The 26,551-nt window shown below is 37.3% G+C and overlaps 2 protein-coding genes across 10 annotated transcripts in view; both read right to left on the bottom strand.

Moving 5' to 3' along the window:
- Nucleotides 1–11,335: 11,335 nt before the first annotated feature.
- LOC113054530 (ARF GTPase-activating protein GIT2-like) lies at nucleotides 11,336–20,522 on the bottom strand. 4 transcript variants are annotated; one of them, XM_026220144.1, is made up of 21 exons: nucleotides 20,310–20,522; nucleotides 19,138–19,271; nucleotides 18,622–18,734; nucleotides 18,431–18,536; nucleotides 18,193–18,279; nucleotides 17,733–17,863; nucleotides 17,519–17,613; nucleotides 17,387–17,432; nucleotides 17,279–17,284; nucleotides 17,140–17,191; nucleotides 16,920–16,992; nucleotides 16,721–16,818; nucleotides 16,517–16,628; nucleotides 16,291–16,433; nucleotides 16,067–16,219; nucleotides 15,745–15,954; nucleotides 15,459–15,548; nucleotides 14,560–14,642; nucleotides 14,269–14,460; nucleotides 13,009–13,072; nucleotides 11,336–12,879 (listed from the first exon to the last, which is right to left on the bottom strand). In XM_026220144.1, exons 1-21 carry the CDS (start codon nucleotides 20,362–20,364, stop codon nucleotides 12,700–12,702), a joined length of 2,223 nt encoding a protein of 740 aa, XP_026075929.1. In that variant the 5' UTR covers nucleotides 20,365–20,522; the 3' UTR covers nucleotides 11,336–12,699. The 4 variants fall into 4 exon arrangements, with proteins under 4 accessions (XP_026075929.1, XP_026075931.1, XP_026075930.1 ...); XM_026220146.1 differs by lacking the exon at nucleotides 15,459–15,548; XM_026220145.1 differs by lacking the exon at nucleotides 17,279–17,284.
- A 992-nt stretch (nucleotides 20,523–21,514) lies between these two features.
- The window catches only part of LOC113054529 (GRAM domain-containing protein 1B-like), a 49,557-nt gene continuing 44,520 nt past the window's right edge, over nucleotides 21,515–26,551 (bottom strand). For 5 of the 6 annotated variants that reach the window (XM_026220138.1, XM_026220139.1, XM_026220140.1 and 2 more), the window contains 4 exons: nucleotides 26,394–26,405; nucleotides 25,825–25,932; nucleotides 25,359–25,479; nucleotides 21,515–25,040 (listed from right to left, as the gene is read on the bottom strand). In XM_026220138.1, the coding sequence (XP_026075923.1) occupies nucleotides 24,957–25,040; nucleotides 25,359–25,479; nucleotides 25,825–25,932; nucleotides 26,394–26,405 (325 nt within the window). In that variant the 3' untranslated portion in view covers nucleotides 21,515–24,956. The remainder of the gene's footprint in view (nucleotides 25,041–25,358; nucleotides 25,480–25,824; nucleotides 25,933–26,393; nucleotides 26,406–26,551) is intronic. The other variant, XM_026220143.1, reaches the window with a different exon arrangement.

Genomic DNA, 26,551 nt, shown 5'->3' with positions numbered 1-26,551 from the left:
AGGTTCATTTATATGCATTCATTAACATTTTTGCCTTAGGTATCATGAATTATTGTAAAATAGTTGTACAGAATTTATTAATTTCATGAGATTAATATATATCATATAATAATGTTTATTTTGTATTATTGTATATTAATACTCATGCAAAATGTTAAAAATCATCGGTATATACAGTAATTATGAATTAATATAAATCTAAATTAATAAATCATGTAAAAGATAACACATTTTTACGAATTGAAGACAATGGTGAAGGTGAAAATTTATTATACCTCTGGAGTAGAAGTGCTCCAATAAATTTTGCCTGGAGAGACACTGATCTGATTTTGTCCTTTGTGTCTCATTGTAATCATCACTTGCTGATGTACAACAAAGAAAATCCTCAAATATAAAGGTATCTGATTACAAAGAGACACAAAGGACAAAATCAGATCAGTGACTCTCCAGGCAAAACTTATTGGAGCCCTGGACATTCTCTCTCCCCACCGTCAATCCCTGCCAGACCTGAGGCTCGAACCTACAACCATTGGGTTTCAAGTCTGACCCTCTAACCACTGGGCCACAACTGCCCCCAATAACTCAAATCTCGCTGCTTTGTTTTCTATATGGGCGTTACAAGCCACGAGCTTCATGTGAAACATTATAATCTCAATAGCGCATTCAGCGTGGAGGAGTGGTCGTATTAGATATAATGAAGGGAAACGTGAAAAACGGACATCGCGTTGTTTTGGTAGCATTTGTTTAGTTTAAAAAAGACGTTTAGGTTTCTATAAATATATCTCTCAGGTCTCTTCGTTGAGTATTCACTGAGTAACAGTTCATTTTAATGACGCGTTTGTAAATTAAGATCACCGCAGACCAAGGCTGCAGACAGCACACCTTGTTTGTTATCTTTATTTTATAAATGCACAAAGTTTTGTTGTTATTATTGTCTGTATTCAAATAAAAGTAGACCCTTTACAGATTTGATTGATGTATTGCTTTTATCAGCATGAGCAGCACTTTTTTATTCTCCCTTTAATCATTATTGCTCACATTATCCATTAGGTAGACATCATTAACTTTTCATGTGTTTTAAAACAGTGATATACCCAGTCATTAGCTGCTTTTACATGGACATTACTAATCCGATCGTAATAGGACTAGAAGCACAATCAGAATAAAAAATGACACATGTAAACACGTCAATCGGATTGAATTGGCCAGATCCAATTTAAAATGAAACTCCTCTTTCACTCAGCGTATGTGAAGTGGAACAGGACCACGTCCCACCAGTCCTTGTTTAAGACTCTCATCAACAGACGGCTAGTTTTGGGTGTGGGAAGGGACACTTTCACACCTTTTTTTTCAGTAACATTAAGCAGCACAACAGTTCATGTGCTGGTCGTTACCTAATTAGGACCCGAAGTAGATAAATATCACGTGTGCTTTTTAAAACAGTATGCGACAGCAGCAGGAAACTCTGTATATTCATGCAGTGTGCGCATGTCAAAAGAGTAAATCCGATCAGAAGCTTGTGATATGTAAACACGCACATCAACCCGGTCACTTTATTCAGCGTTCATGTAAACACTATGTTCAGACTAGTCAATCAGAAGGAATTCAATCCGATGGAAGCAAAAGGCGTCCATGTAAATGCACTTATTGATTGGCCAGAGATGTAGAATTACTTAGGAACACCAATTTAAACTAATCTACCTTCATGACACTGAAAAAATTGATCGACCTCTAATTCACCTTAACTGGGTAGTTAATACTTAAACCTGCTTTTTGAGATGGGACTCAGGGCTTAACAATGCTCCAAGTATTTAATTTTGTTTTTTATGCTTTACTGGCTGATAAATCAGTGTTTTGGGACATTCTTACATCTACTCTATTAGTGTGGATATACATCATGTAAAATCAAAGGTATACAGTTTTATGTTTTTAAGTTTTGCCTCTTAAGATGAGCTATTTGACTGCCAAGGTTGAAACTATTGAAAGAAAATTATTGCATTGTTCAGCTTCAGAGTGGGCAGGAGATGGGTTGGTCACACTGATCCAGACACTGTACAAATTACATTAAGAAGAGCAGAACAAACTCCTAACAGGAGGAGATTTACTCATGGTCTATGAGACAGAGGATCATGAGATTCAATACTGCTTTCCTGCCATCAACTCATCATGTATCAAGGAAAATGCTCCAGTCATGAATACAATATCATGTATGTGTTGATATTAATGTTGTCAATATGGACAGTTTTTCTGAACTTGTTGGTGATCATCTCCATCTCTCGCTTCAAGAAGCTTCAAACTAATCTTATTATTTTCTCTCTGGTTGTTTCCGATATGCTTATTGGACTTATTGTGATACCCATAGAGGTCATAATTCTGATTGAGACATTTTGGTCCTTTGGACACACTTTTTGTGAACTTTTTGTAGTCTTCAGCGGACTGTTGCTTTATGTGTCTCTCAGTAATTTAGTTTTAATTGCTGTTGATCGTTATGTGGCTGTGTATCAACCTTTACTGTACCAAAGAAAATGACCAAAACTTTAATGGGCATCTGTACTGTATTTTTCGGACTATAAGTCGCACCTGAGTACAAGCCTACACTGAGAAGCATAGAGCGCCCTCTCGCTCATCTTCATTTCTCATTCGTCAAAATAATTTTGTTAAATAAGTCGCACCTGACTAGGAGTCGCAGGACCAGCCAAACTATGAAAAAAAGTGCGACTTATAGTCCGGAAAATACGGTATATGTTGGTTTACTTGCTTCAGTAGCAATTTTGCCTTTGCAATAAATTACCGATATTTTGACACCGCACAGGCCAGTGTGTGCTACGGAGGATGCTATTTAAACATTCCATATCCATTAAGGATCATCGATATATTCATATTTTTTCCTAATCCCTTGCACCATGATCATAGCTTTATATTTTAAGATATTTTACATTGTACATCAGCAAATTAAAATTATAAACTCTCTGATGAAGAGTGGTAAATGTGTAAAGGAGGGTTAAGCGAAGAGGAAATCTGCTCTGACATTAGGAATCATTGTCACAGTTTATCTGCTTTGCTATATTCCATTCTGTATATTGTATATAAGAGCTGTCACTACTGGTAAAGAAATATTTTCTTCAACAATGACGTTTCTTGCATTTCTTGTATGCTAATGCAGGAGTCGATCCTCTTATCTATGCTTTATTTTACAGCTGATTTAAAAAATCAGTTAAATGCATCTTAACTCTTAAAATTTTAACTGTTAAAATTTTTGAGACATAATCCTCTCTTATGGACAGTTTTACTGATTATTCATGACTTTTGTAGAGAGGTGGGGATTTATTTTAGATTTTATTTTGCAAATGCCAAAGCACGCACTAATGTACAGTTCTCAGTCTCAGGTAAAAAGATGTAAAAACACTGGATCTCAGAGATATAATTTCCAAAGGCAGATTAACAGAAAAAAAGTTATAATTTGTTATATTGTAAAGATGAGTACACTGAAATTAACAAACTACATTTACGCTTTTATGGCATAAATAATCAGTATTTTCCACGACTAAGATTTTTGTCAAGGCCTTATTATTTTCAACATGTTGATAGTCAGTTTGTAGGCCTATATATGTTTCATGTTCTTTCAGTGTGTTTGGTGTTAGTATATATGGTCCAGACGCACACACTGTTTATTAATATCATAACTTGACAACACTGTCTGTTGCCTGTTTATGATAAACATATGATTATGTCAGCGTATACTTTGATAGTGTCTGAAGCACTGTTGCATCAGTGCAGTAAGTGAGTGAGTATGTGTGTGTGTGTGTGTGTGTGTGTGTGTGTGTGTGTGTGTGTGTGTGTGTGTGTGTGTGTGTGTGTGTCTTTACAGCATTTCACACCTTTAATGAACAGGTCCATGGAGGATCATCTCCACAGCAATAATACATGCAGAAATAAAATCATAACAATTATAATTGGTCCTCAGAGTTGACACATCATTGATGTTTTCTGACATCACTAAAAGTAAACAAACTGAACAACGGGCCTTGAGAGAGGCCTACCCACACTGCCATTTGGAAAACCCAGTAAATTTTACATTACATTATAATAATTTCTCCTTTAATATTATTATCATGAAATAAGAAACAAGTGACCAGGATCCAATCAGATTTTAACTTGCAGCATAACCATATTCCGATCTTTCCCCTTATAATTCCACACTTAGAGCTAATCTTTAATTCAGGAGTGTCTCTTGTTAGGATCTATTAAATCTTATGAACATGTCAACAGAAACTGAGTCACTCAGTTTCGTAATCTGTCTTGTCTGGACTATTACTACTACTTAAATGCTCTAGCATGGAGATAAACATGGTGGATTGTGTGCCGCTCACTCAGGCAGGGGGCTTTGCTAATACGGTGATGTCAGTCAGCAGCACATATGTGCCACACTGGCACATACAGGCAACACAAGCTGTTTTGTTGTACAGTGAAGATAAAGCATTGTCACTTCATGAAACAGCACATCCTCACATCCCCACCCACACCAAAAAATAAATAAAACATTTATGCTGCATTCATACAAGCATAAACGACTACTATCATACAACAACAAAAGCTCTTAGACAGTCATCAAGTCTGTGACCTCAGTTTTAGGCCCTCTCAAGTGTGTGTGTCATACTGTGTGTGAACTGTGCACCATTAAAAATTACATATTTTGTAGGATGTCTCAAATTAAGTAGTCCAATTTAGCATTCATTATTATCAAAAGAAATGCTGACATGGGGCAGCGAATAACGCAGGCCTACAGCAGAACCAAACAAAATGCTGGGTAAGCAATCACTTAAAAAAAATTAAAAAGTGCCATAGCTTTTTACATACTAATGACTTTCCCAGTTGTTTGTGATTACTGGGTTTTTAAAAAAATCTATTTTACACAGAGTAGACAATCTATTTAGAAGATACTTTCCTGCAGGGCCTCATAACATGCAAAACAAATTAACATGGCCATCCTGCCATGCCCACAAAAGCTACTGAAAACACCCCCCTGGAAAACCTTCAGGACTATCCAGCCATGGTACCTCTCGAGGGCTTGGTCATAGGCTTTGCTGATATTGATGTGAATAAAATAAGGATTGTCCTCATCTCTTTCCCCATCTCTCAGACTTTGCAGTAAAATCTGAATGAACCCCAGTCATTTGAGACGTCCAGTAAACTGTTCAAACGTAGGTGAAAATCATTCATTGTACATAATATATTTATTTTAGAAGCTACAAAATTGATGAGTACAATATCGCAATATCTTGTTTGCACTAATGTTTTAGAAAAAAAAAAAAGTGATTCATTTTTTATTATTTTAAAGATAAGAACATTGAAGAGACATTCCTATAAAAGGGAAATTGCAGGCATTTTGTTTTTGACAAAAGACCACATAAGTGCCAGTGTGGCTCCGACTTAAGGCCACTCGGAGCCATAGATGCTTTTCTCAATTAGCAGAATCTGCTGAGAGTCTCATACTTCACAGTCATAGACAGCTTTAATTTTCTTGTGAGAAATGGGAGAAATTCAGAAATCTTTTCAATAAATTTTCAAAGGAATCTGAAAGAAATTATACTTTTTACAAAAAAAACATTAATAATACAATACTTCGTTCTCAGACTTACTGTGATGTTTCCATTTATGTCAGCCTTAATCAGTGCAAAAAACCTTGGAATCAAGGCAATCTGAAAAATAATTTCATGAAACACTTGAAGTGCTATACTTAACCATTAAAGTTGTAGTCATCTGGGAAACATTTGCTGTAAATTGTTCAAACGGTTTTACTTAAATTATACTAAACTACCAATACTAGGTCTATAAAACTACAACTATAAAAACTTAAAATAAAATACTTTGAAATACATAAAACATTAAATAACAGGAATTAACTACGGCAACATTTTTGCACCCACATTTTAAATATGTGAGACGTTTTGCCCAGGTTAATTTCTGATCCTGGAACATGGTCATTTGTCGCCACCGTGTGGTTGAAGGAGGTATTGAGGACCATGCGGGAACACAACAGTATCAGTTCGGTCCTCTCAATATTTAATGACCTTTTTGTTGTTTACTACACAGGTTTGATAAATTAATACATTCAGAAGTCGAGTAAACATGTCAAATTGAAAGGCACAGGCATGGAGAGAAATGTGTGCTGTTCTTAACGCTTTCACTGATGTTCCCAGCCCTTTCTTTAATTAAAAATCTACTTATTTAATCCATCTTTAATCTACAGGCCTTAAAATAGTTAAAATACACATAATTTTTCTAACTTCTGATAATGAAATCACACGACTTTCGGGACTCACCGAAAAGTCGCGATCTTGTTGTCAGGCAGCGGCGTGAACTGCTGATTCCGCAAAAGTGTCATTGCGAGACATCTGAACTAAATGTAAGTTTTTGAAAATAGTATGGCTTCAATTCCTCCGTGCTTTCATGAAAAAAAATATATTTAACATGTGTGAAGCAGGGGGGCAGGGTTTCATCTTTTATTGAAGCATCCCCGGGCGCCGCCATTGGCTAGCGGACCTTCACCTGCTGTTAGCATTCTATTGACTTCCATTCATTTTGGCGTCTCTTTGACAGCAAATAACTTTACATCTGAGGCGTTTAAAGACTCAATTTGTCCATTCATTATTTCTAAAGAAACACGAAAATGTATATAATGCCCCATTACCTTGTATCTTACCTTATGGTCCTGTAGAAGCAGCTTTTTTAAAAATGGGCTAACGGTTCCGTCATAACATGCGACTCTCTGTCGCATAGTAGAGAAATTACCGTATGAACAGGAAGAGAAGCTCGTAGTCAATCTTTTACTGTCTATGAGGCATTCGGGGGGACGTGGAGGCATGAAGTAAAGGGAGGATCCCACAGAGAGCCCATAAAAGCCACGGGACAAAATTGTTCAGCAACGTTTTGAGGAATTCGGTGGGTGATTCAGATTTCTCTTGGCACATCTATTAGAAGACTTGCAATTGTCAGACAGGTTGCTCACGTGACGTCTACGTCATTAAGCTCAGTTTAGGCTTGTTCGACTTCATGCAGTTTTGCGCAAACCGATCGTCGGCTGACTTGAAGCAGTGCATGCCGGTTAGAAATTTTGTCCGACTTGATACAGCGCTGACGCCACGTGACTGTGACGTGTGCCGTCAAAGTACCACGAGAGCGATTCGAGAGTAGCCGGAGAACTCAGCCAGCGCAGTATGGAAAGCCAAGTGGACCAGAAAACGCGTGCTTTTCAACGCCGTATTAATTTTAAAACGCCGTTTTCATAACGCCGCCAGGCGTTAAATAAGCGCCGTTACGCGATAAGTAAACGCCAGACGCCACCACGCGTTAATATAACGCCACACGCCGATAGACGTTAAGTTAACGCGACACGCCACTTAAGATGCAGATTTATTTACTCATCTACATGGACACACCTCTCATGGCTACAAGGACTCTACGGCAAGTCAGAGCATCCAGTTTGCAAGAGCGCGAAGATGGCAAGTATAGCCCTTACAATTATACATATAGCTTTTGTCTCATAAAGTTAAAACACGAATGAGTGCAAATTTGGAAAATATTTTATTCAACAGTTAAATTAATACAAAAGTAATATTATTATTTTATTATTATATTATATTTTGAGTAGGCTATCATTTCAATTTAATAAATAGTTGGTGATAGTTTCACAAAAATAGAAATTATGTTTATTTAAATTTACTCAACCCAATGATTCAGATGCAGTTTCTGTAACAAAAGTATAGCATGTGTAATTCTAAATTAAATATTAATATTTAAAGCTACATTTTGTTTGCTTTTTCAGATTTAACTCAATTAGGCTCTAAAATATCTTCTGAGGGTACTTTTTCTTCCTTTTTAAAAACATAATAACATATGATAAACTGAAATCATACTCAAAAGTTGTTACCTGATTTATTTTACAATAAAGCAATTACAAATATGGATATAGGGAATATAGTTATCGAATGACACAAATAAGTCCAAATTTGGAAATTATTACAATGGTTAAATAAATGAGAAAATGTATGGCAAGTCCTGACCTTTTGGATGTATTTAATTATAAATACCTTTGTAATCTATAATAACAGTACATTTGTTCATTCTTGAATATTAATATAGGTACCTGTAATTTTGGCCAAATTATATATACTTTGTTTGTGAATTTGCACATGCTATAATGTAAGCATCATTAATGACCCCTTTGTGTTTAATAAAAAAAATAAAAAAGATTGATTAGTGAAATGAAAGAATGATTTAATATAAAATGAGACTGATTATTAATTGTCTCCCATTGGCCTGATTAGCTTTGCCCTCAAAACCTTTCTTATTTAGTGGTACAGTATTGCATTATTTGTACATAATACACTTTGCATAAACGTTTGCAATTAGTTTTTTAAAAGGTAACGTTACAGTATCAAGGCCTCTATGCTTTTCTTTTTTTGATATTTCTTTGTTTAGGAACATAAATTAATAGGGCAATATTTGATTTTTTTTTTTAGCTTTTTGATCCCATTTTCCATCTAATTTTTATTAAATTAGTAAAATACAATCCAGAAGAATAAGTTACCAGTCAAATGAAATCAGCATCAACATTTCAGCTTTGCAAGACACAGAACTCTGCTGTTGCATTAAGGATTATGCAGATTTTTTGAGAAGACTTGGATGTGGCGTTAATGTATTTCATAAGAACGATGTAATGAAATTAATGTTTAAAATATAAAGTTTTGAAAATGGAAATATTAAACGATTTAAATGACTCATTTATACTTTAAAATGAAACTGAAACCGACAGTAGGTGGCAGCATGTCACTGCCTTATCAATGAATCACAAAGCAAATGACTCTCTTTATGAATGGGTGATGGGTAAATCATTGACTCGCTAGATTTGTTCTAAAATGCAGATTCATTCATAAACGTTGTTCAGAAACAGCTGTGTGTTTGTTTGGAGATGCACCGCGATCAGCTGTGACTTTGTTTGAATTTGTTTTTAAGAAATAGAGCAAATTAAGTGTTCCTGAAATTTAAGTCCATATGTTCAGGGGCGCCTGCAGGATTTCTTCCGAGGGAGTCATCTCTACACTGTTTGTTATGATGAATGACAATACTGCAGCCTGCTTTCACGATCTGAGGTGAACCAATAAACATTTACTGCCTTCATTCAATCCCCATACTCCGTCTGTTTAATCTTATTTACTATCCTAATTGCATTATTATTATTATTATTATTCAGATTTGCCTTTGTTGTTGATGCTAATACAAAATATCAGGGGGGACTCCCATAAGTCTATTTTTAGTGGGGGTCAGCTCTGCAGTTCTGCTTAATTCAGCTATGATTATCATTTCAGTTTATGTTTATAAATATATATATATATATATATATATATATATATATATATATATATATATATATATATATATAAATAAGAAAAATGATATTTAATTTAGAGTTACATATGCTCTACTTTTGTTTCAGAAGCTGCATCGGAATCGTAATATATTTACAGACTAAAACAGTTTGGTTATCAGCATTCTTCAAAATATCTTCCTCAAACGCAATACAGCATAAGGTTTGAAACAACATTAGGTTGAGTAAATGTAAATGTAAATGTAAATAAACAGATTTTCTATTTTTGTGAAACTATCGCCAACTATTTATTAAATTGAAATGATAGCCTACTCAAAATATAATATAATAATACAATAATAATACTACTTTCTTATTAATTTAACTGTTGAATAAAATCTTTTCCAAATTTGCACTTATTCATGCCTGGGGTGATAACTTTATGAGACAAAAGCTATATGTATAATTGTAAGGGCTAGCCATCTTCGCGCTCTTGCAAACTGGATGCTCTGACTTGCCGTAGAGTCCTTGTAGCCATGAGAGGTGTGTCCATGTAGATGAGTAAATAAATCTGCATCTTAAGTGGCGTGTCGCGTTAACTTAACGTCTATCGGCGTGTGGCGTTATTTTAACGCGTGGTGGCGTCTGGCGTTAACTTAACGCGTAACGGCGCTTATTTAACGCCTGGCGGCGTTATGAAAACGGCGTTTTAAAATTAATACGGCGTTGAAAAGCACGCGTATTCTGACCCATTTGGCTTTCCATAGCGCAGCTTCTGAAGAGCGGCTGCACAGATTCTGATGACGACACAACTGATCCACGATTGGCTGGATTCACTGATGACACAGATGACGTGCGTTTCAAGTTTATTGCGAGTCGGCTTCAGTTTCAGAAATTCTCAAATGGACTTTTAAAACAGTTCAATACGTTTTTATGTCGTCTTCATCTTATAAATCATATTTATTAAATATTGTTTTACTGTATTTACTTTATTGTTAATATAAAGTTTGTGTATGTTTATTTAGCATGACTTTCTTTTTTATACAGACCTTTTACAGTATTCAGCAGCATAATCTATTCAAAGGAGCATTTTTAAGAACTAAAATGTTAATCTTAAAAGCATACAATCTAATGTGGTCATAAATGTATGCTCCTATACAAATTATACATAATACATTATGTTCCTCCATTTGTTTGGTTTCTTCATATTCTTTAGTTTATTTTGCTGTGTTTATACTTCACCTGCATGTGGTTAGCGAACTGCTAACAACTTGCTGTAACTTCAACTTAACAACATTCAAGACCCTTCCAAAACACCACTTATACACACATTAAACGCGATCAAGTAAGCAATCGCCACGTGATCTGCCATGACTGACGTAATTGCAGCAAACTACGGGAGCCACAACGTGTCCGGCTTCATATCTCCGTTTTCAGCTCCTCCCCACCTGCACGCGGCTACTCTCGCCGATCGGTTGCATCCAGCCGCAGCCGATGTCGAACACACCTTTTGAGTCTGTGCAGTACGCTCGACCCCCAGGAAGTGCGTGCTTCTAATTGATCTCACTTGTCTCCGTTGAATTCAATGGGGTTGCTGTGTCCATTTCGTTTACTGTCCTGTGATGAGGCACTGACTGTCCGAGAAAATGAAAGACCTTAAGTGAATTTAGTGAAGCCACCTTAGGAAATCATGCCAGCATTATAAATACTCTTCCTGGAAATATTTACAGATTTTCAACCAAACACACACAATATATAAATATATATTTACGTCATATAAAATTTTATATATAAACTAAAATGTTATTAAAAAAATGCTTAAGTGAAAACAATTCAACCGACTTGAAACCTTGTAGTTTCAGCTTGCATTCAGACAGAGCAGCTTAAGTTTGGATGTCATACTACGGTAAAATATAAGGTACAATTATTTAAGACAAATAACAATGGACATGATTTAAAAATGACAAGTTTTAGCTTGAATACAGATCAAATTTATTATACGGAGTAACAATACTTTTATTGAAGCAGCATCAACTGTGTGATGCATTTCCCATCTGAAGGCCAACGGGACCTTAACTGAGCTGGTAAAAGCATGTGTACACATCCGGCAGATATTAGAGCAGGACCAGAACTCGCACCAGATTAGTTGCATACATGACTGACAACTAGCAGCTTACATATATAAGTTATATATAAATATAATACATGTACTGAATAATACAAGCGATACCACATAATACCGGAATCACTAACACATTAGCTGGTGGCCGTTAGGCAATTGTTTGTGTTATTTGTATTATTTCAGACAAGGCAACACATGAACACATCCTTTGGACATGCAAACTAACACAAGAGCATCCCTAACACATCAGCCGGGCTGAACTCATAGCAACAGGTTTTCGTTTTGCAGTTGTCTATGAATAAACTCTGACATTCTCTGATGACCTGGACGAATGAAAACCTTCACACACACACACACACACCTAGGATTAAACTGCAAAGAGCACATAAACTAAAATGGAATACATTTGGATTAGATAGTGACAAGGAACATATGAATGAAAAAAAAAAATACATTATAGGGAAAAACTACAAACATGACATTTTAAAATCAGGAGCAACATAACATGTCCGTATTTGTGAGTGTCTATATATTTAGGAGTATAACACACACACACACACACACACGAGTGAGGTATAACAGCTCAAATACTAAAGCGCTCCATAATAAGACTATACAATATGAATACTTAATACAATGGTAACACCAGGACAGGTAAGGTAGGATTTTGCAGCGAGGCTGAAGTTATTTATTGCACAAGAAATGAGGCATTGTGTGTCCCGAGATCTACGTCACTATCACATTTTCAGAGAGCTGGTTTTCAAGACAAAGAAACACTTAATATACCAGCTGAATTTCAGCAATAACAGCCATTTATGATTTCCGGTTTAGTCTCACTTAAACTTTGTATGTGGTGCATTTGAAATGTGCAGGTATTAGATGAGTAAAGGCCTTGTTCTGTTTTACCACAAACAGAAGCAAAAACGAACATAACAAATTAGTTCATTAGCACCATAGGAAGCAAAACAAATATTAGTTTACATTTAAAAATGGTACCATAAAGAAAAAAGGGCATTGATTATCAAGGCTTAGTGCCCCAAAAGGTATGTTAGTGTATGTATGCATAAACTTCAAAAACAATTCATTTATCTGCAGTAATACAAACCAAATTGTGCTGTGTTGATCATCAATAATACTGGATAATATAAAAGCAAATAAAATTACATGGTGAAACATATTAAACAGGGAAGGGGCTCACTTGTACTGTAACTCAGTTACTGTCTTTGGTAGTTGCAGTAACTAGCTGTTTAGCCGCCTTGGCAATGTCGTAGGCACACTGAATAACCTGCTGGGAGTCGTGTGATGTGGCCTTTTGACATTCACCCTGCAGACGGCTGGCACTGGAGGTCAAGAGGCGCAGGGACCCGCGAACAGTCTCAGAGGATGGCCTCTGTAATTATTCATAAATATAATTAATAACCATTAAGTGCTTGCTTTGGATGCAAAAACATTAGACAATGATATAAATATATATATATTCTTCATTAAGGCAAAGTATTCTTTTTGGCTCAAGGCTTACCTTAGGGAATAACGTAGCCATTTCTGTCACTGCTATGAGAATTCTCTCTGAACACGGGACGAAGCTTCAACAAAGAAATACAATCCTTTCATTTTATCATCTTATTATATTCATAAAAAGGGGCTTTTTAATTCTGACTCAAATATTACCATTTTAAAATATTATTTTAAAATATTATTACTTGTTTTATTATTTAGGAGAAGTAGAAACAAATATGAAGTGAAATGACATACAGCCAAGTATGATGACCCATTCTCAGAATTCGTGCTCTGCTTTTAACCCATCCAAAGTGCACACACACAGCAGTGAACACACACACAGCAGTGAACACACACACAGCAGTGAACACACACACAGCAGTGAACACACACACAGCAGTGAACATACACACACCCGGAGCAGTGGGCAGCCATTTATGCGGTGTTCCCCGGGGAGCAGTTGGGGTTCATTGCCTTGCTCAAGGGCACCTCAGTCATGATATTGCCGGCCCGTGACTCAAACCCACAACCTTAGGGTTAGGGGTCAAACTCTCTAACCACTAGGCCATGACTTCAGCTCTCCTTTCACTGTGTAAAAAAAAAAAAAAGCCACTGTGGTTGCTTTGGTGTTCCGGGTGGTTTTTAACTCTAAGAACAACTAATGATTAAAAATGGCTTTTCTTACCCTTGATTTAAACTTTTAAATCTAAATATGATGGATGCTTAGATCATTTTCTTTATTTAAGGCTGAACTGAGTGTGAATCAAGTATGCATCTAATCTAAAAACCACCCAGAACACCAAAGCAACCACACGGTGGCTTTTTTTTTTTTACACTGTGAAAGGGGAGCTGAAGTGCAGATCTGGGTTAGTGTAATGCTAACCTATCTTATTGTTCTCCCATGAATGAATAATGATCTGCACTGACCGGAGACTGAAAACCAGAACAAATCAAGCAGTGTTCAGTATATTGGATCCAAATCAATGTTTCTGATACTTATGTGTATACTGAACATACTGCATGCTGTAAACTCACCAAAAAAGAAACAAAGCATGTGCCCTTTGTGAATATACATGTGCATCCTTCCATCTTGGTCATGTGTTGTTATATCCCAGCTGTGTTGACACAATCCCATTACTTGCATTACCAGATAAAGGAGACTCTGTGTCCCTGGGGCTAATACCATTGGAGTTTCCAACTGAAGACTGGGTCCTTTCACCCATTTTATGCCAATAAACCCCCCCATGCTGTGGCCACACAAAGGCCAGACTTATTTTCTTACCTCTCATGTTTATTCTCTTGTGCAGCTCGGAGTAATTCCTGGATGTTCTTAGTGATCAGCTCCGTTTTGCTGATGACGTCCTCTGTGCACGGTAGAGACGAGTCACACTCGGCCTCAGATGGGTTTTCTGACTGCAGCACTGTACCATCGCCAGGCCAGCCGCTCACCCTGGAGAAATTATTCTGCATTGACCTGTGGGGAAAGTGGAAGGGTTCAGTGTTAAAAAAAAGAAAGAAAAAAAAAACATTTGAATATATAGTTTTTAAAACAACAGTAGGTTTAAAGACAAACCCAGACTCGTCCATCTCAATGTGGTTCAGTGCATTGTCATAGTCACTTTCCGGCATGCCGCTCTGGGCGTCTAATGTGGATCCCTGTAACAGGAATAGAGTTGCAGTGAGCTTTCTGCAGAAACAAGGGATGCTACCTGTTTCTGAGAACTGGTGCTCACTTAAAGCTCGAAGACACAACATCATGCTTTTGGTGTAGAATCAAAACATCAGCATAACAGAGCTGTAAACCAGAAACATACTCCACGCAAGCAGTCACAGGCAGATGCTTGGACAACATTTTGTAAATACTTAAACGTGTTCTCACATTACCAATCCAGTATCAACCCTCAAAACACAAGGGGGCGATGGAGTTACCTTCAAACATCTGCCGTATTAATCTGCCCTGCATTATTATACAAACAGCTAGCTATAAACTTGTTAACAGTTCAACTGACTTCATCAACAAGACTCTCTTCAAACCAACTAAAGAAGACCGCAAAGCAGTGCACTAACAAAACCAAGGTCATGGGTTCATAAAATAACTAACCAAATGTTTACCTTTAATAATCTAAATTGATTCGTATAAAACCATCTGCCAAAATGTAAATGATTGGATTACATTCTGATACATTTCAAAATGAGGAACGACGTCAAACTTGTGTGGCTAGAAGCATCTGCATTCATGTACTTGCGTGGAGTATGTTTTGGATCTGAGAGCCAGTGACTGCTTTCAAGCGGAGTTGTGAGAAATGTTAAAAGCGGTCGTCTCTCGCGGTGCGTACGGTTTAACGTTAGTAGTCCAGCTGAGGAACAAGATGTCAATTGGTTGGATAGATCGGTGGTTCATGCACTGGGTGAATGGGGGACAGATAAAAGAGAAGCCCTTTCAACAGCCTGTTCACTGAGCAGGTACTTCACCCTTTGGGTTATCTCATCCCAGGACCAGGACAGAGTTGAGGGGAACGTGGGAAGGGAGGAGAAGGCAGTCACCGGGGGACCCTTCCCAATCTAAAAAGGGTTCAGATTACGTTTTGAGTGGGCAAAGGGATTTTTTTTATATATACATGAATGCACAAAACGAAAATTGGGGCTATCAAAGCATACCTGAGGTGATGATTCACTGGGTTACTAAATGAGTTAAAATCAAGGGAATGATGAAACGGGAGCGCTGCTACAACCAATTCCGGACTTGGTTTGTACTTACATTTGATGGCAGTGGTTGAAGAGTCAGGGTTGTGTCAGGGCAGGCGGTTTCTCCTCTAGGGAGGTACTGTCTCAGACCCGAGCCGGTCTCATACATCGACATGGCCCTACAGCCGCGTGGAGGTGCCCTGTTCGGGAGGTCCTGCGACCTTGCCAAACTGTTAGGTGTATGCCATTTCAGAGTGCTGTTCTCATTCTGGAGGGAGTTCAGCTGAAACGAATGCACCAAGCAGAGTCAGGCATTTGGAGCAAAGATGGGAGTGTTGAGTAGGGCTGGGCAAGATGGCAAAAAAATAAAAATCTAATTTGATCTGACTGCTTACCTTGCTCTGCATGAGTCTCAACTCCTCACTAAGATGGCAGTTGACTTTGAGGAGTTGCTGGATCTTTGCTTCAGAGGCGGTGAGGGCACTTTTCACTTCCATCAACTCCTGCACAGAGATGAGACTGTCCGACAAGTCTGAGGACTCTGAGCTCTGAGAAAAGAGATCACATTTTAAATTTGGTCCCACGCACAATTACACACCCAGGGGAACTCCTGACGTACCTTGGCCCGCTCGTCTTTTCCAGATGTTGGTTCTTGCTCGGTATCCTCATCGGATGCCACACTGTCATAATCAGGCTGATCCAGCTCTGGACTTTGACTGCCACGACGGTTCCCAATGTCCTTCAGAATTAACTCTACATTGTCTGGACAGAAACAAAAGGAGAAAGTTGAGCTTTATGCACTATAGATTTCATGATAAAAAAAAAACCAACACCTCCTTCATCACCTTTAAAATTATCAGTAGAATTTCCTTGTTGACGGCGCTTGGCATCAGTTAAAATATCGACAACCAGCGTTGCAAACTCATGTGCATTAAACCTTGCAAGCTTCTGACGTCCCTGCATCAAAAACCCCGAGCAGAAGGAAACTCAAAAATCATCAAACCAACTCCATGATTTTAGAAGGTGGGTAAACATCTGTGTCAATGTACCTGATTCCTAGTGGAAGAATATTCAGGGTTGACAGGGAGGAAAGGTACCACCGTGGTGTCAGTTACTAAGGTGCTGTGGTTCTGAGTCGTAAGCCAGGCTATAATCGCAAAAGAAGGACACCATTCCAAATGTTAGGATAAAATCAGGATATGAGGGGAAAAGTGCAAAGGGCAGAGATCAGCATATTACACTTCTAACCTGCATCCGTTTCTCTTCGGTCAACTTCATCATAAACATCCATAGCTAGTTCTTCAAACTGATGATTACTGAGCTGAGAGCAGCACAACAAGGTTATTATACAAACAGCAAATCTCAGGTATTAAAAATATATATCTTTTTATAAACAACCCTGAATGTGTGAAGACAAACTCAGGTTCAACTTTACAAAAAAAACCCAGCAAACTACTGTACAACTTACTGATTGAAGCTTCTTCTTCGCTGCTTTGGCCAATTCTGACAAGTCAAGACTGCTGTATGTAAAATTAAATGAAGAGAGCCGTTATCATCTGATCATAAGTTAGTCTAGCAAGACAAGCAGGTTCTACTTCCATACTTACACATTTCTTATCCATATGGAGGCAGCAAAGAAAACAAATTCTGCAATTAAGTTTTTTAATCAAAAACAGATTAGAGATAGGTGTGATACAAAAATGAGTTTATCCTACCTGTCAGCTAGTTGAGGAATTATAAAGTGTTGACCATTTTTATGATCTGGAAAAAGAAAAAAAGAGTCTTTTCAGGCTCTAAACTCTTTGAGATACATGTTGTACTCTTTTAAGGAGCTACTGCGGACTGACCTGGCTTTCTTCCACACAGATAGAACGCTAGTCTATCGGTCAGCTCATACTGGATCTCCACCAGTCTGTCTGCAAGTTCCTGGTGTCCTGCCTGCCTATAGTAGGACATTACAGATTACAGAACATTAAACATAATTGAAAGCTTCTAGCGTATAATATATTTAACATATAATTAATTCTTTGTATTGATCCCTCAGATCTGCTTCTCTCTCACCTGGCGTAGTCAATAGGAGTATTCCCAGAACTGTCGGGTGCTCCAGGATCTGCTCCATACACGGTGAGCAGCTCTGCCTGGAGCAGCTGGCCTGCTTTAGCGGCCACATGTAATGGAGTATTTCCTTTCTCCTGAAGAAAACAAATGATGGGGCATTCCCTGGCATAATTCAGTTTAGGACAATACCGCTTCCATTACATATAGAAAAAACAAAGCAAAACAATGAAAACTTATTCAATCTTAGCAGTAGATCGACACAAAGATATCTATATACACTGTCATGCAGAACACAGTATTTTCATATTTGGTCAAAGCTGATTTCTGAAATCAGGTATTATCAACTAGACTCAGAGATTCATTTTTTGTGTGTGTCAGTGTTGGTATAGTTATTGTTTTTAATATGTTGTTTTAATATTTCATTCCCTAGAACAGAAAAAGGAGCAATAGCTTTAAAACTTACTGGATGGAAAAAGTTGGCCTGTGCTCCCAATGACAACAGCCTCAGACATGTTTCCAAATTGCCGGTTCGAACACTAGAGTGCAGTTGCTGGGGGAAAAAGGACGAATTCATGGTTTATTTGGTCTCATGAACTTGAAGATCACATCAGACGTAAATCTTTGCTATCCCTTGTTTGAATCTCAGTTTTATCTTGGAGGTTCTTGTCCACTCATGTTATTTATTATTAATAATATATTACCTTGCTGAGGTCTTTAGCTGTAACGCTGTCATCTTCACGACATGGCATTCGATGAACAAATGCCAGCATTTGATATTTAGCCTTTATGAAATCTGTTTTGTTGGGGCTGAGAGAGAGGATAAACAACAAAGTGAACATGTTTATGCCGAGAGATTTGCTTTGTACTAGACTTCACGGTGTATGGGACTCACTGGACTCGGTCCTGAGGATTGGCTTTACGTTTTCCACTCATGATGGAAGATGGATCCAGAAGACTGTGTTCCCAAATTGAATTCGCTCCATTATTGTACAGGGACTTCACCATCTGTGGATAAACACCAAACTTCCACTTTGAGACAGAAAGCAAACACATAAAATGCTGCAATGGCATTTCTGAGACTCCAACATCAGACGCACGAGAAGTTTCGAGACGGATGTTGTGGCGTCTTACGGAAATAACCACAGGTCTGAATTTAGCCTAATGCAGTATGTTTTTAATATGACTTGTTTATCTCTTCTGGTAATTCAAGACGCTGGACGTGATGTGTACTTATTTAATCTTTTTAGTGTGATGCATACAAACAAAGCTAGAATGGGAAGCTGATAAGACTGCGGTGTTCTACTCCTGTCAGAGGAACTGAGGTACAATGCCTCATTTCCTTTTAATGAACCACAGGAAATGCAAAGCTAAGCGGCTCCGCATCAGAGCATGCAGCATGGGTCTTCACCTGGAGCTGTGAGGGGGGCCACAGAGTTTGGGTCAAGTGCCGGACCTGAGAACTGTGGCGGCCCAGACCTCGGTGAATACTGCAGCATTCGTCACAGATCAGAACTCCACGATTGATCGAGGCCCAACGAGGATCTGAGAGGGAGAAAGAAAAGCATTGTGAGTCATGAAGTATTGCACAACACGGTTACAAATTCCCCTGAAAAGGCAGATCCTGACATTATTTTCTAGTCATGCTTCCCTTTGTCACATAATGGCCCTTACAAAACTTTGAGCCATACATCTGCATTTATACATATGACTCTTTTGTACAAATGGACAGATGTGCTTGTTTCCATTGAAGCACAACATGCTCTTTAGGTCATTCGCACATAATACAGTATCATTAGAATTCAAGTGCTGCTATAGTCAATAAAATAAAATAAGTACAGTAACTTATTTAATGCCCTTATTTAATGTTTCCATAATAACTCTGATTTTTACATTTATTCTCTGGTGTGCAACAAATAGCATTTTAGCAGTCAGATATAGTGCAAAATAAAGGTTCATTATATGTAGATCAATGAGACCAGTTGGATGACAAACAATGCTATACAAATATAAGCGCATACAATAGTTCGAAAAACGAATAATAATCTGAACGCTAAATAATAATAATAATAATAATAATAATAATAATAATAATAAAAATAAGTTGTACATTTTCTCACATTTTTTAATAAAAACTTGTCCTTAAACAAGTTATTTAAATTGTATGTTTTATTATAATAACAATAACTGTTACGACAGTAGTAACTAGATATTTTGATGGAAACTGGTTTCCATATATTTTTTAAACGTCTTCCCTTCTTATTAAAATAAAGATTTCGCGGTTTTACTTCGCAGTAGAAATTGACTAACTACAATTCATTGGTTGCTCTGAATGTAAAAAATATGATTATTATTTTTTTAACGAGGGCCTGGACATCATCAGTTAGCGGTATTCTATTCTACAGTGGGAATATCAGGATTGTTCTTTAACCGCGCTGTTTTTAATGCAGACACCGACATCCATGTAATTATTACTGTGTTTGCTTCAGAATAATTTCAAATCAATTCCGTTTCTAAACATCTGTCTAAAATAAAACCCTGCAGGATCTCATCGGTTTGTTTGATTTTTGTTTTGTTTCTTACCGGGCGCGCTGCAGTCCGCGCAGATCTCTCTGTTTCGCGCTCTAATGGACATCATACAGCTGCGTCACACGACAATCTCAAATATTAATGTGATTAACACATTAATTAGGGAAAGGGACAGATGTTAGGAGGACGCGTTTTCCCGTTTCTCCTTATTTGACGCCTTTTTTACTTCCTGGAAAAGGAGGAGATCTGCAGTTATGGGCGGGTGTTCTTCAACATGACGCTGAAAGGCGAGCGACGCGACGCGAACATTTATCAACTGACCAATAGCGTGTTACTTTTTCGCGTCTTGTCACTGAGTGTTACCTTCATAAATGCAAACGAGAGAGGTGAAAAGAGGATTTTTATTTTATTATTATTTTTTATATGTGAGATTTCCCCCCCTGGTTAATTTCTTACCCTGGGTTCAACGATATTTTTATTTATATATTTTAATAAAAAACAAAGTATTGTTTTCTGATACGAATGATTGTTTGAATGTCACTAATAATTAATAAATATTTATTGGCTAAAATATCTGGCGGTGAAATATAGAGAAAATAAACCTTTTGGCCACTTGATTTGCCTTTCTCTGCTCATAAATTACAAATTCACATTTACTTACCTCAGAAGACACAGTAATATTTTATCATCTGTACCTTGTTCTGTTCATCAAATATATGGGTCATTTTGTAAGTCTCCCTGTAAAACTGAGATTAATTGGGGCGTTTAGAAGAAAAGGCCCTAGAGATCTCCAAGTAGAGCATGTCTCTAAACGAGATGTTACTGCAATTTACCTTCTATTCTAAAGTCATCTTCGTAGATAAATTACAATTAAATAATTATCCATTTAAACATTATGGCATAAAGGGAGTACCATTTTCGCATCTTAAATGTAGAGTTAATTCAGGTAAATTGGAACACAAAATAAAGGTGGAGTAAATTAGTAGTTTACACAGATTAATCCTACTAAAACTTATTTAAAAAAATGTACAATATGTGCCACAGCCACAAGGTGGAGACACACACTAACAGAATTCAAGCAATAGAAAGCAATCTTCAACACTTTATTGTATGTATAAATATTGTTGAGAGGAAATAATAATAAATAAAAAAAATCAGAAAATTTAGCAATTGATAAGAAATGCAATACAAATATCTTTTAAATACTTTTATTAATTCCGCCTATTCTTGACAACACAAATTGTATAGTTATTTATAAACTTTTCTGAAAGGGTTTTCAGACATCCTGCAGTCGGCCAGCGCATGTAGGATGTGCACTGTACACAACATATACATACATTGCAGTATAATTGTGTGTAGGCTATATACATTTTGTAAATGTTTTAATAATTAAAATAAAAACCTCACTGTTGTAATTACATTGTTGTTGTTTTTCAATGTTTCAGAAAAAGAAAAAAAAACTGGTGTGTTTTTACCTCAGTGTTTTGCTCCTGGCTTTGACATGACCTTTAAAAAAACATCGTAAATTAATGTCCCATCTGTCTCTAGACCATAACAGTCATGGCCATAGGAAAGCAACCATCCTGTCTGTGTACGTAGGCTACAGTACAAAATAATATTGTCAGCAGAACTTGAAAAATAATACTTTTAGGGCCTGACAGTGAGCAATGTGGTACCATTGCTGTGGCCTCCCTATGCTTCGCATCAAAAGACATTACGCCTTCTAAATCACCCATGCATCCAAAACCAGCAGGTTATGTCATCTTACACCTAGAAAATACATTCACGCAGACGTTTCATGGGGATTTTTAGCAGTACTTGCACACTCTACTTGAACACGCATTGCACATTTAATACTGCCTTTTGGTTTAATGACTATGAGGATGAATACAGACATGACAATGAACCATAGTCCCTTCTCTGGATTGATTTCAATGATCATAAGCATCAAGAAAATTAATTTTGTGTGTGGTCTGCCCTTAAAAGCTAACCGACCCCCTAGCATAAACAGTACAAGCTGATCACTACAGCCTGCAGATGTTATTTTTTAGCTATCTAGTTATCAATTATATTTTTAATTGCCCTTGTTGCTTAAAGTAGGATAAGGGGTCTGCCACTAAAGCCAACAGGGGGCTGCAGATGCTCCGAAATGGCTCAGAGTGACCACATTAGACCAGTCCATCTGAGAAAGTTTCACATCACATAAGACAGCAATCAGCTATGTCTCTTTTCATTAGTTCAAATACTGGTTTAAACGCTAGATACCAAAGATACACCAATCAGAAACTAGTGGATGACTCCACAAAAACCACCTGATTTTTAAATTGCCAAATTGCTTAGAAATAGATCTTAGGTACATTTCTAATTTTATTTCTTGCCTGCTGAACTTAAGGAGGGAACAGGAATTAAAACAAGCTAGACTCGAACCCATGTCACCAACATGAGCTCAGTATCAATAAAGGCCACTCTAGGACTGTAGCTCCAACTATAAATACCATCAACTCCAGTACTTGTGTGTGGGAGTTTGTGTAAGAAAAGCTTTTTAGTATGACACCTCAAGAGGATAGAGATAACTTTTTTATGAGGTTGATTTTTTATTATGTAAGTTTCTAAACAGTTTCTCATTATTAATTCAAGCATAATATGGATTTTTCACAGTTCCGTCTTAACACACCAACTGTTGGTCACTTCAAGATATAAGTCTCTCCAGCTCTACTACACTTATAAAACAATACTTCACATGACCAATGTGCATCTATCACCCGTCCAGCAGCTGGTTCAGCATCAAAACACAAAAACAACTTACAACATGAAAAAAACAAATAATGGAATGGTTTTAAACTGAAAGCTTGGCAATATGAAGGTGTGTACAGCTTCCCGCAGGATATAAACAAACCTTGAGGGAGAGCAGAAACACATTCATATAACAATAACTCATTAACAAATGCATGGATTCTATTGGCTGGAGTGGACCTGCTGTGGATAACCACTAATGTTTCACAACCGTTACTGCAACCCATACTCTTCTTCACAACAGAGTGCTGGAGTGCTGAAATATTTTTGCAGGACATAAGTTAGCATCACCCTGTTTCCATCACCAAAAAACCCAATAGTATTTTTCCATCTGCTTTAGGTTTATTGCAGAAAACAAGCCCTGTGACAAAAAGTTTACGATCATGATCATCAAAAGCGATCACATCTTTTTAAATAAAAGTTTGGGTCCTGCCCCAAACTCACGCTATTGTTTGAGCCAATGCAGTGTCAAGATGGTTGGGATGTTTTGATAGCACCACAGAGCCACAGCGTTTCACTTTTCAGGGAAATCAACCTTAAACGGATTTCTTATATTGGCGCTTTTCCACTGCGTGGTACGACTTGGCTCGGCCAGCCTGATCTCACAGCAATTCGTACATATTTTACGAGGAGGCTAATTGAAGTCATGAAGTCATTGTTCTAAATCGTACGTATTTTACGAGTTGCACAATTCGTATGAATTCGTACGAATGTCCTACACCTAACCCCGCCCCTAAACATACCCGTCACTGGGGTCTAGACAAATCTTACAAAATCGTATGAGTGAGCTCATATGAATTCGTACGAATTAGCCACCTTGTCAAATACAAACAATTCGGTCGAGATATAGCGTTGGCTCGGCTTACGTTTCCACTGTAGTTTAGTACCACTTTAGAGTGGGCGGGATTATTCATGTCATTATAGTTGCGTTATTATACTTCCGCAACTCCTGAAAAACTTTTTTTTATTCTGTGCCACCCCATCAAGCTCTCGCTAGAAATCCCCCAAAAGTGAACCATACCGAGCCGTACCATGCAGTGGAAAAGCGTTTACTCTGCACCAGACACTATTCCAGAATTAGATCAATGAGGGTGCTTCTGGAGTTAGTTAGGGTGCTCGATCTAGACTTAATATATTTTTCACCCATCCATTGCTATGGTTATCACTTTGTCAATAAGTGCTATTTTGAGAGTGAATCCTGTATAAATATGCAGAATCATTCCTGAAACTTTGGGAACACAGTATATGGTTCTACTGTTCAACCTAATTGACTGTGGCTCTTTCGCCATTGCTAATCAACCAATCAGAAGAAGTTGTTCCTCCAAACAGGGGAGGATGAACCAGTTGCATATAGTTGATGCACCATGTCTCAAGTTATCAAGGAACCAGCCTTGATTCTCCATGGAAGCCTGTTACAAATGTACTCTGGCAACAAATATAGCTCTACATAGAAATGTCATCTTCATATTTATCACGGTATCATTCAATTACATATTTTGTTTTATAAATAAATGTGTACATGTCCATGTAACTTCATATTTACTTTCTCTGGTCCCAGAATCCAAAAGGTTTTAAAAAGAAAAGGATGCTGTCGAGTTCCAACATCTGCTGAAGGTTTCTGAGTGTTTCGACCAGAGAGTCTGTGCCCGTTTTGCAGTAACAGTTGGATTGTTTTGGTTGATTTTGTTTTAGCCCTGGATAAAAATACCAACCAAGCGACTGCTTTTTCTTTCCCCCCGTCTCTTTCTTCGCAGAGAAGACAGAAATTACAGTACTGGGTTTCCTTCAGTGTCTGCTGTCAGCAGGACCGTGAGAGTCGCTCAGTCAGTGCCGGCTCGGCTCAGCTCATCTGAACGCTTACATGTGGAGATGATCTTCACATTCCCTGAGACGGGACTCTGTTCAGTGTCAGTGATAGTGACTCTCTCCACTGTCTGAATTGTAGTCGTTTATCCCCATACCTTTCTGTAGCTTCATTAGAGACTCTCTCATCTGTAAACACACAAACACATCTTTAAAATTCTGTAGTGATTGCAGTTTAAAGGAATCATTTGTTATAAACATTTAGAATATAACCATATGGACCACTTATTTCTGCCAGTTTTAACCTATTGGATTCTACTGAAGCAAGTCAGGCATATGGGTTTAGAATGACATGAAAATGTGTAATTGATGACAAAATAAAAAAAAAATTAAGTGAACTATTCATTGAAGTTTATTTATTCCTCATTGTTTGACACTGTATATAATTTATTAATATTGTGCAGTTGTGAAAGTTTCACATTGTCTCAAACTTGTACTCGATCTTACCTCATCTAACAAAAGCACAGAGGACTTTATTATTTCCCTCCATTTCTCCAGCTCATTTTCATGGAAATGTTGCTGAGATTCCAAAAGCTGAGCCCATTCAATCTGCGTCTCTGGAAGTTTACTGCAACACACACGGAAAACATTCCTCACACAAGTATAGCTCATGTTCAAATTATGAAAATGTTTCATAATCAGTATTTTTTCCTAGGGAAAGCTAACTTGAAAAGCAAAATCAGAAAAATATTTTTTTTTTTTAAAATATGTTGAGTTAGGTTTATAAAAATAAAATAAAAAATACAATTGGGTAATAAAGTATGAACTTCAATCTTATGCAATGCTGCTTCTCAATTAAATTGATGTTGCAAGAAAACAAACAAAAATACAGATTACTAAAATCATGCTTTGCAGAGTGGCACAAATAGTGCAGGAAATAAACACAAATAAACACATTCAAGGATCTAGTTACCTTTCATGAGCTCTGAAACCCTGCCAGGAGGTCAAACTCTGAGCCGTGTATTCCAGCATCCATAGCTTATAAAACAGCATCATGTTCAAAAAGACCAGCAGCACCAGGCTGAGGAACAAAAGACGACTTACTCAGATCAGCTCATAAACCAATCACCTACATCAAAAAACCTTGGTACAGCTGAAAATGTTTTGACAGCATTTATACACCATCATTAGCATCAATTTATGTTTCTGCCATGTTTTATAACCATGTTTTGTGTTTTTATTCAAATAAAGTTAAATAAATAAAACTCATTTTATAATAACTAAAAAGCTGTCCCTTGTCTTAGTTCACCCCGATCTCATGACATGTTTTTTTATACTGCAATGAGAGGATTCGTGAGCTTCCAAAACTTAGAAACGATGTAAACAGAAACCTTCTGACAATCTCCAGAATGCAAACACAAATATACACTGGAAAGTTTGCCAGATCTATATCGCCAATATGATAGTGAATAAAAAATATCTCGAGTTTTTCCCACGGGATCGGTTCTTATTAACATTCATACAGATGAAAACATTGAATACCTTACACAAATCCTGCAGGATGCAATGAAAACAGAAGAGAGAAAAAACATGAAGCCAGTGTGTAGTAACAAATTCCAGCTGATCAACAGTCTGGGTTACTTATACAGTCACTTTGAAACATGTGAAAGAAACGGAGTAACCCTTTAATCTGACACAGG

This window comes from Carassius auratus, chromosome 35 (assembly GCF_003368295.1).
Source record: "Carassius auratus strain Wakin chromosome 35, ASM336829v1, whole genome shotgun sequence".
Classification (NCBI taxonomy): Eukaryota; Metazoa; Chordata; class Actinopteri; order Cypriniformes; family Cyprinidae; genus Carassius; species Carassius auratus.
The sequence above is the reverse complement of the archived record's forward strand: the minus strand, read 5'-3'. Positions and strand labels throughout refer to the sequence as shown.

Excerpts from the sequence above, each read along its gene's own strand:
- LOC113054530 (XM_026220144.1), bottom strand. The coding sequence starts at position 20,364 with ATGATGTCCATTAGAGCGCGAAACAGAGAGATCTGCGCGGACTGCAGC. Across the intron at positions 18,537-18,621 it reads AATCCTCAGGACCGAGTCCA|CCCCAACAAAACAGATTTCA; the intron begins GTGAGTCCCATA and ends CCTCTCTCTCAG. Across the intron at positions 16,819-16,919 it reads CCGAAGAGAAACGGATGCAG|CCTGGCTTACGACTCAGAAC; the intron begins GTTAGAAGTGTA and ends TTGCGATTATAG.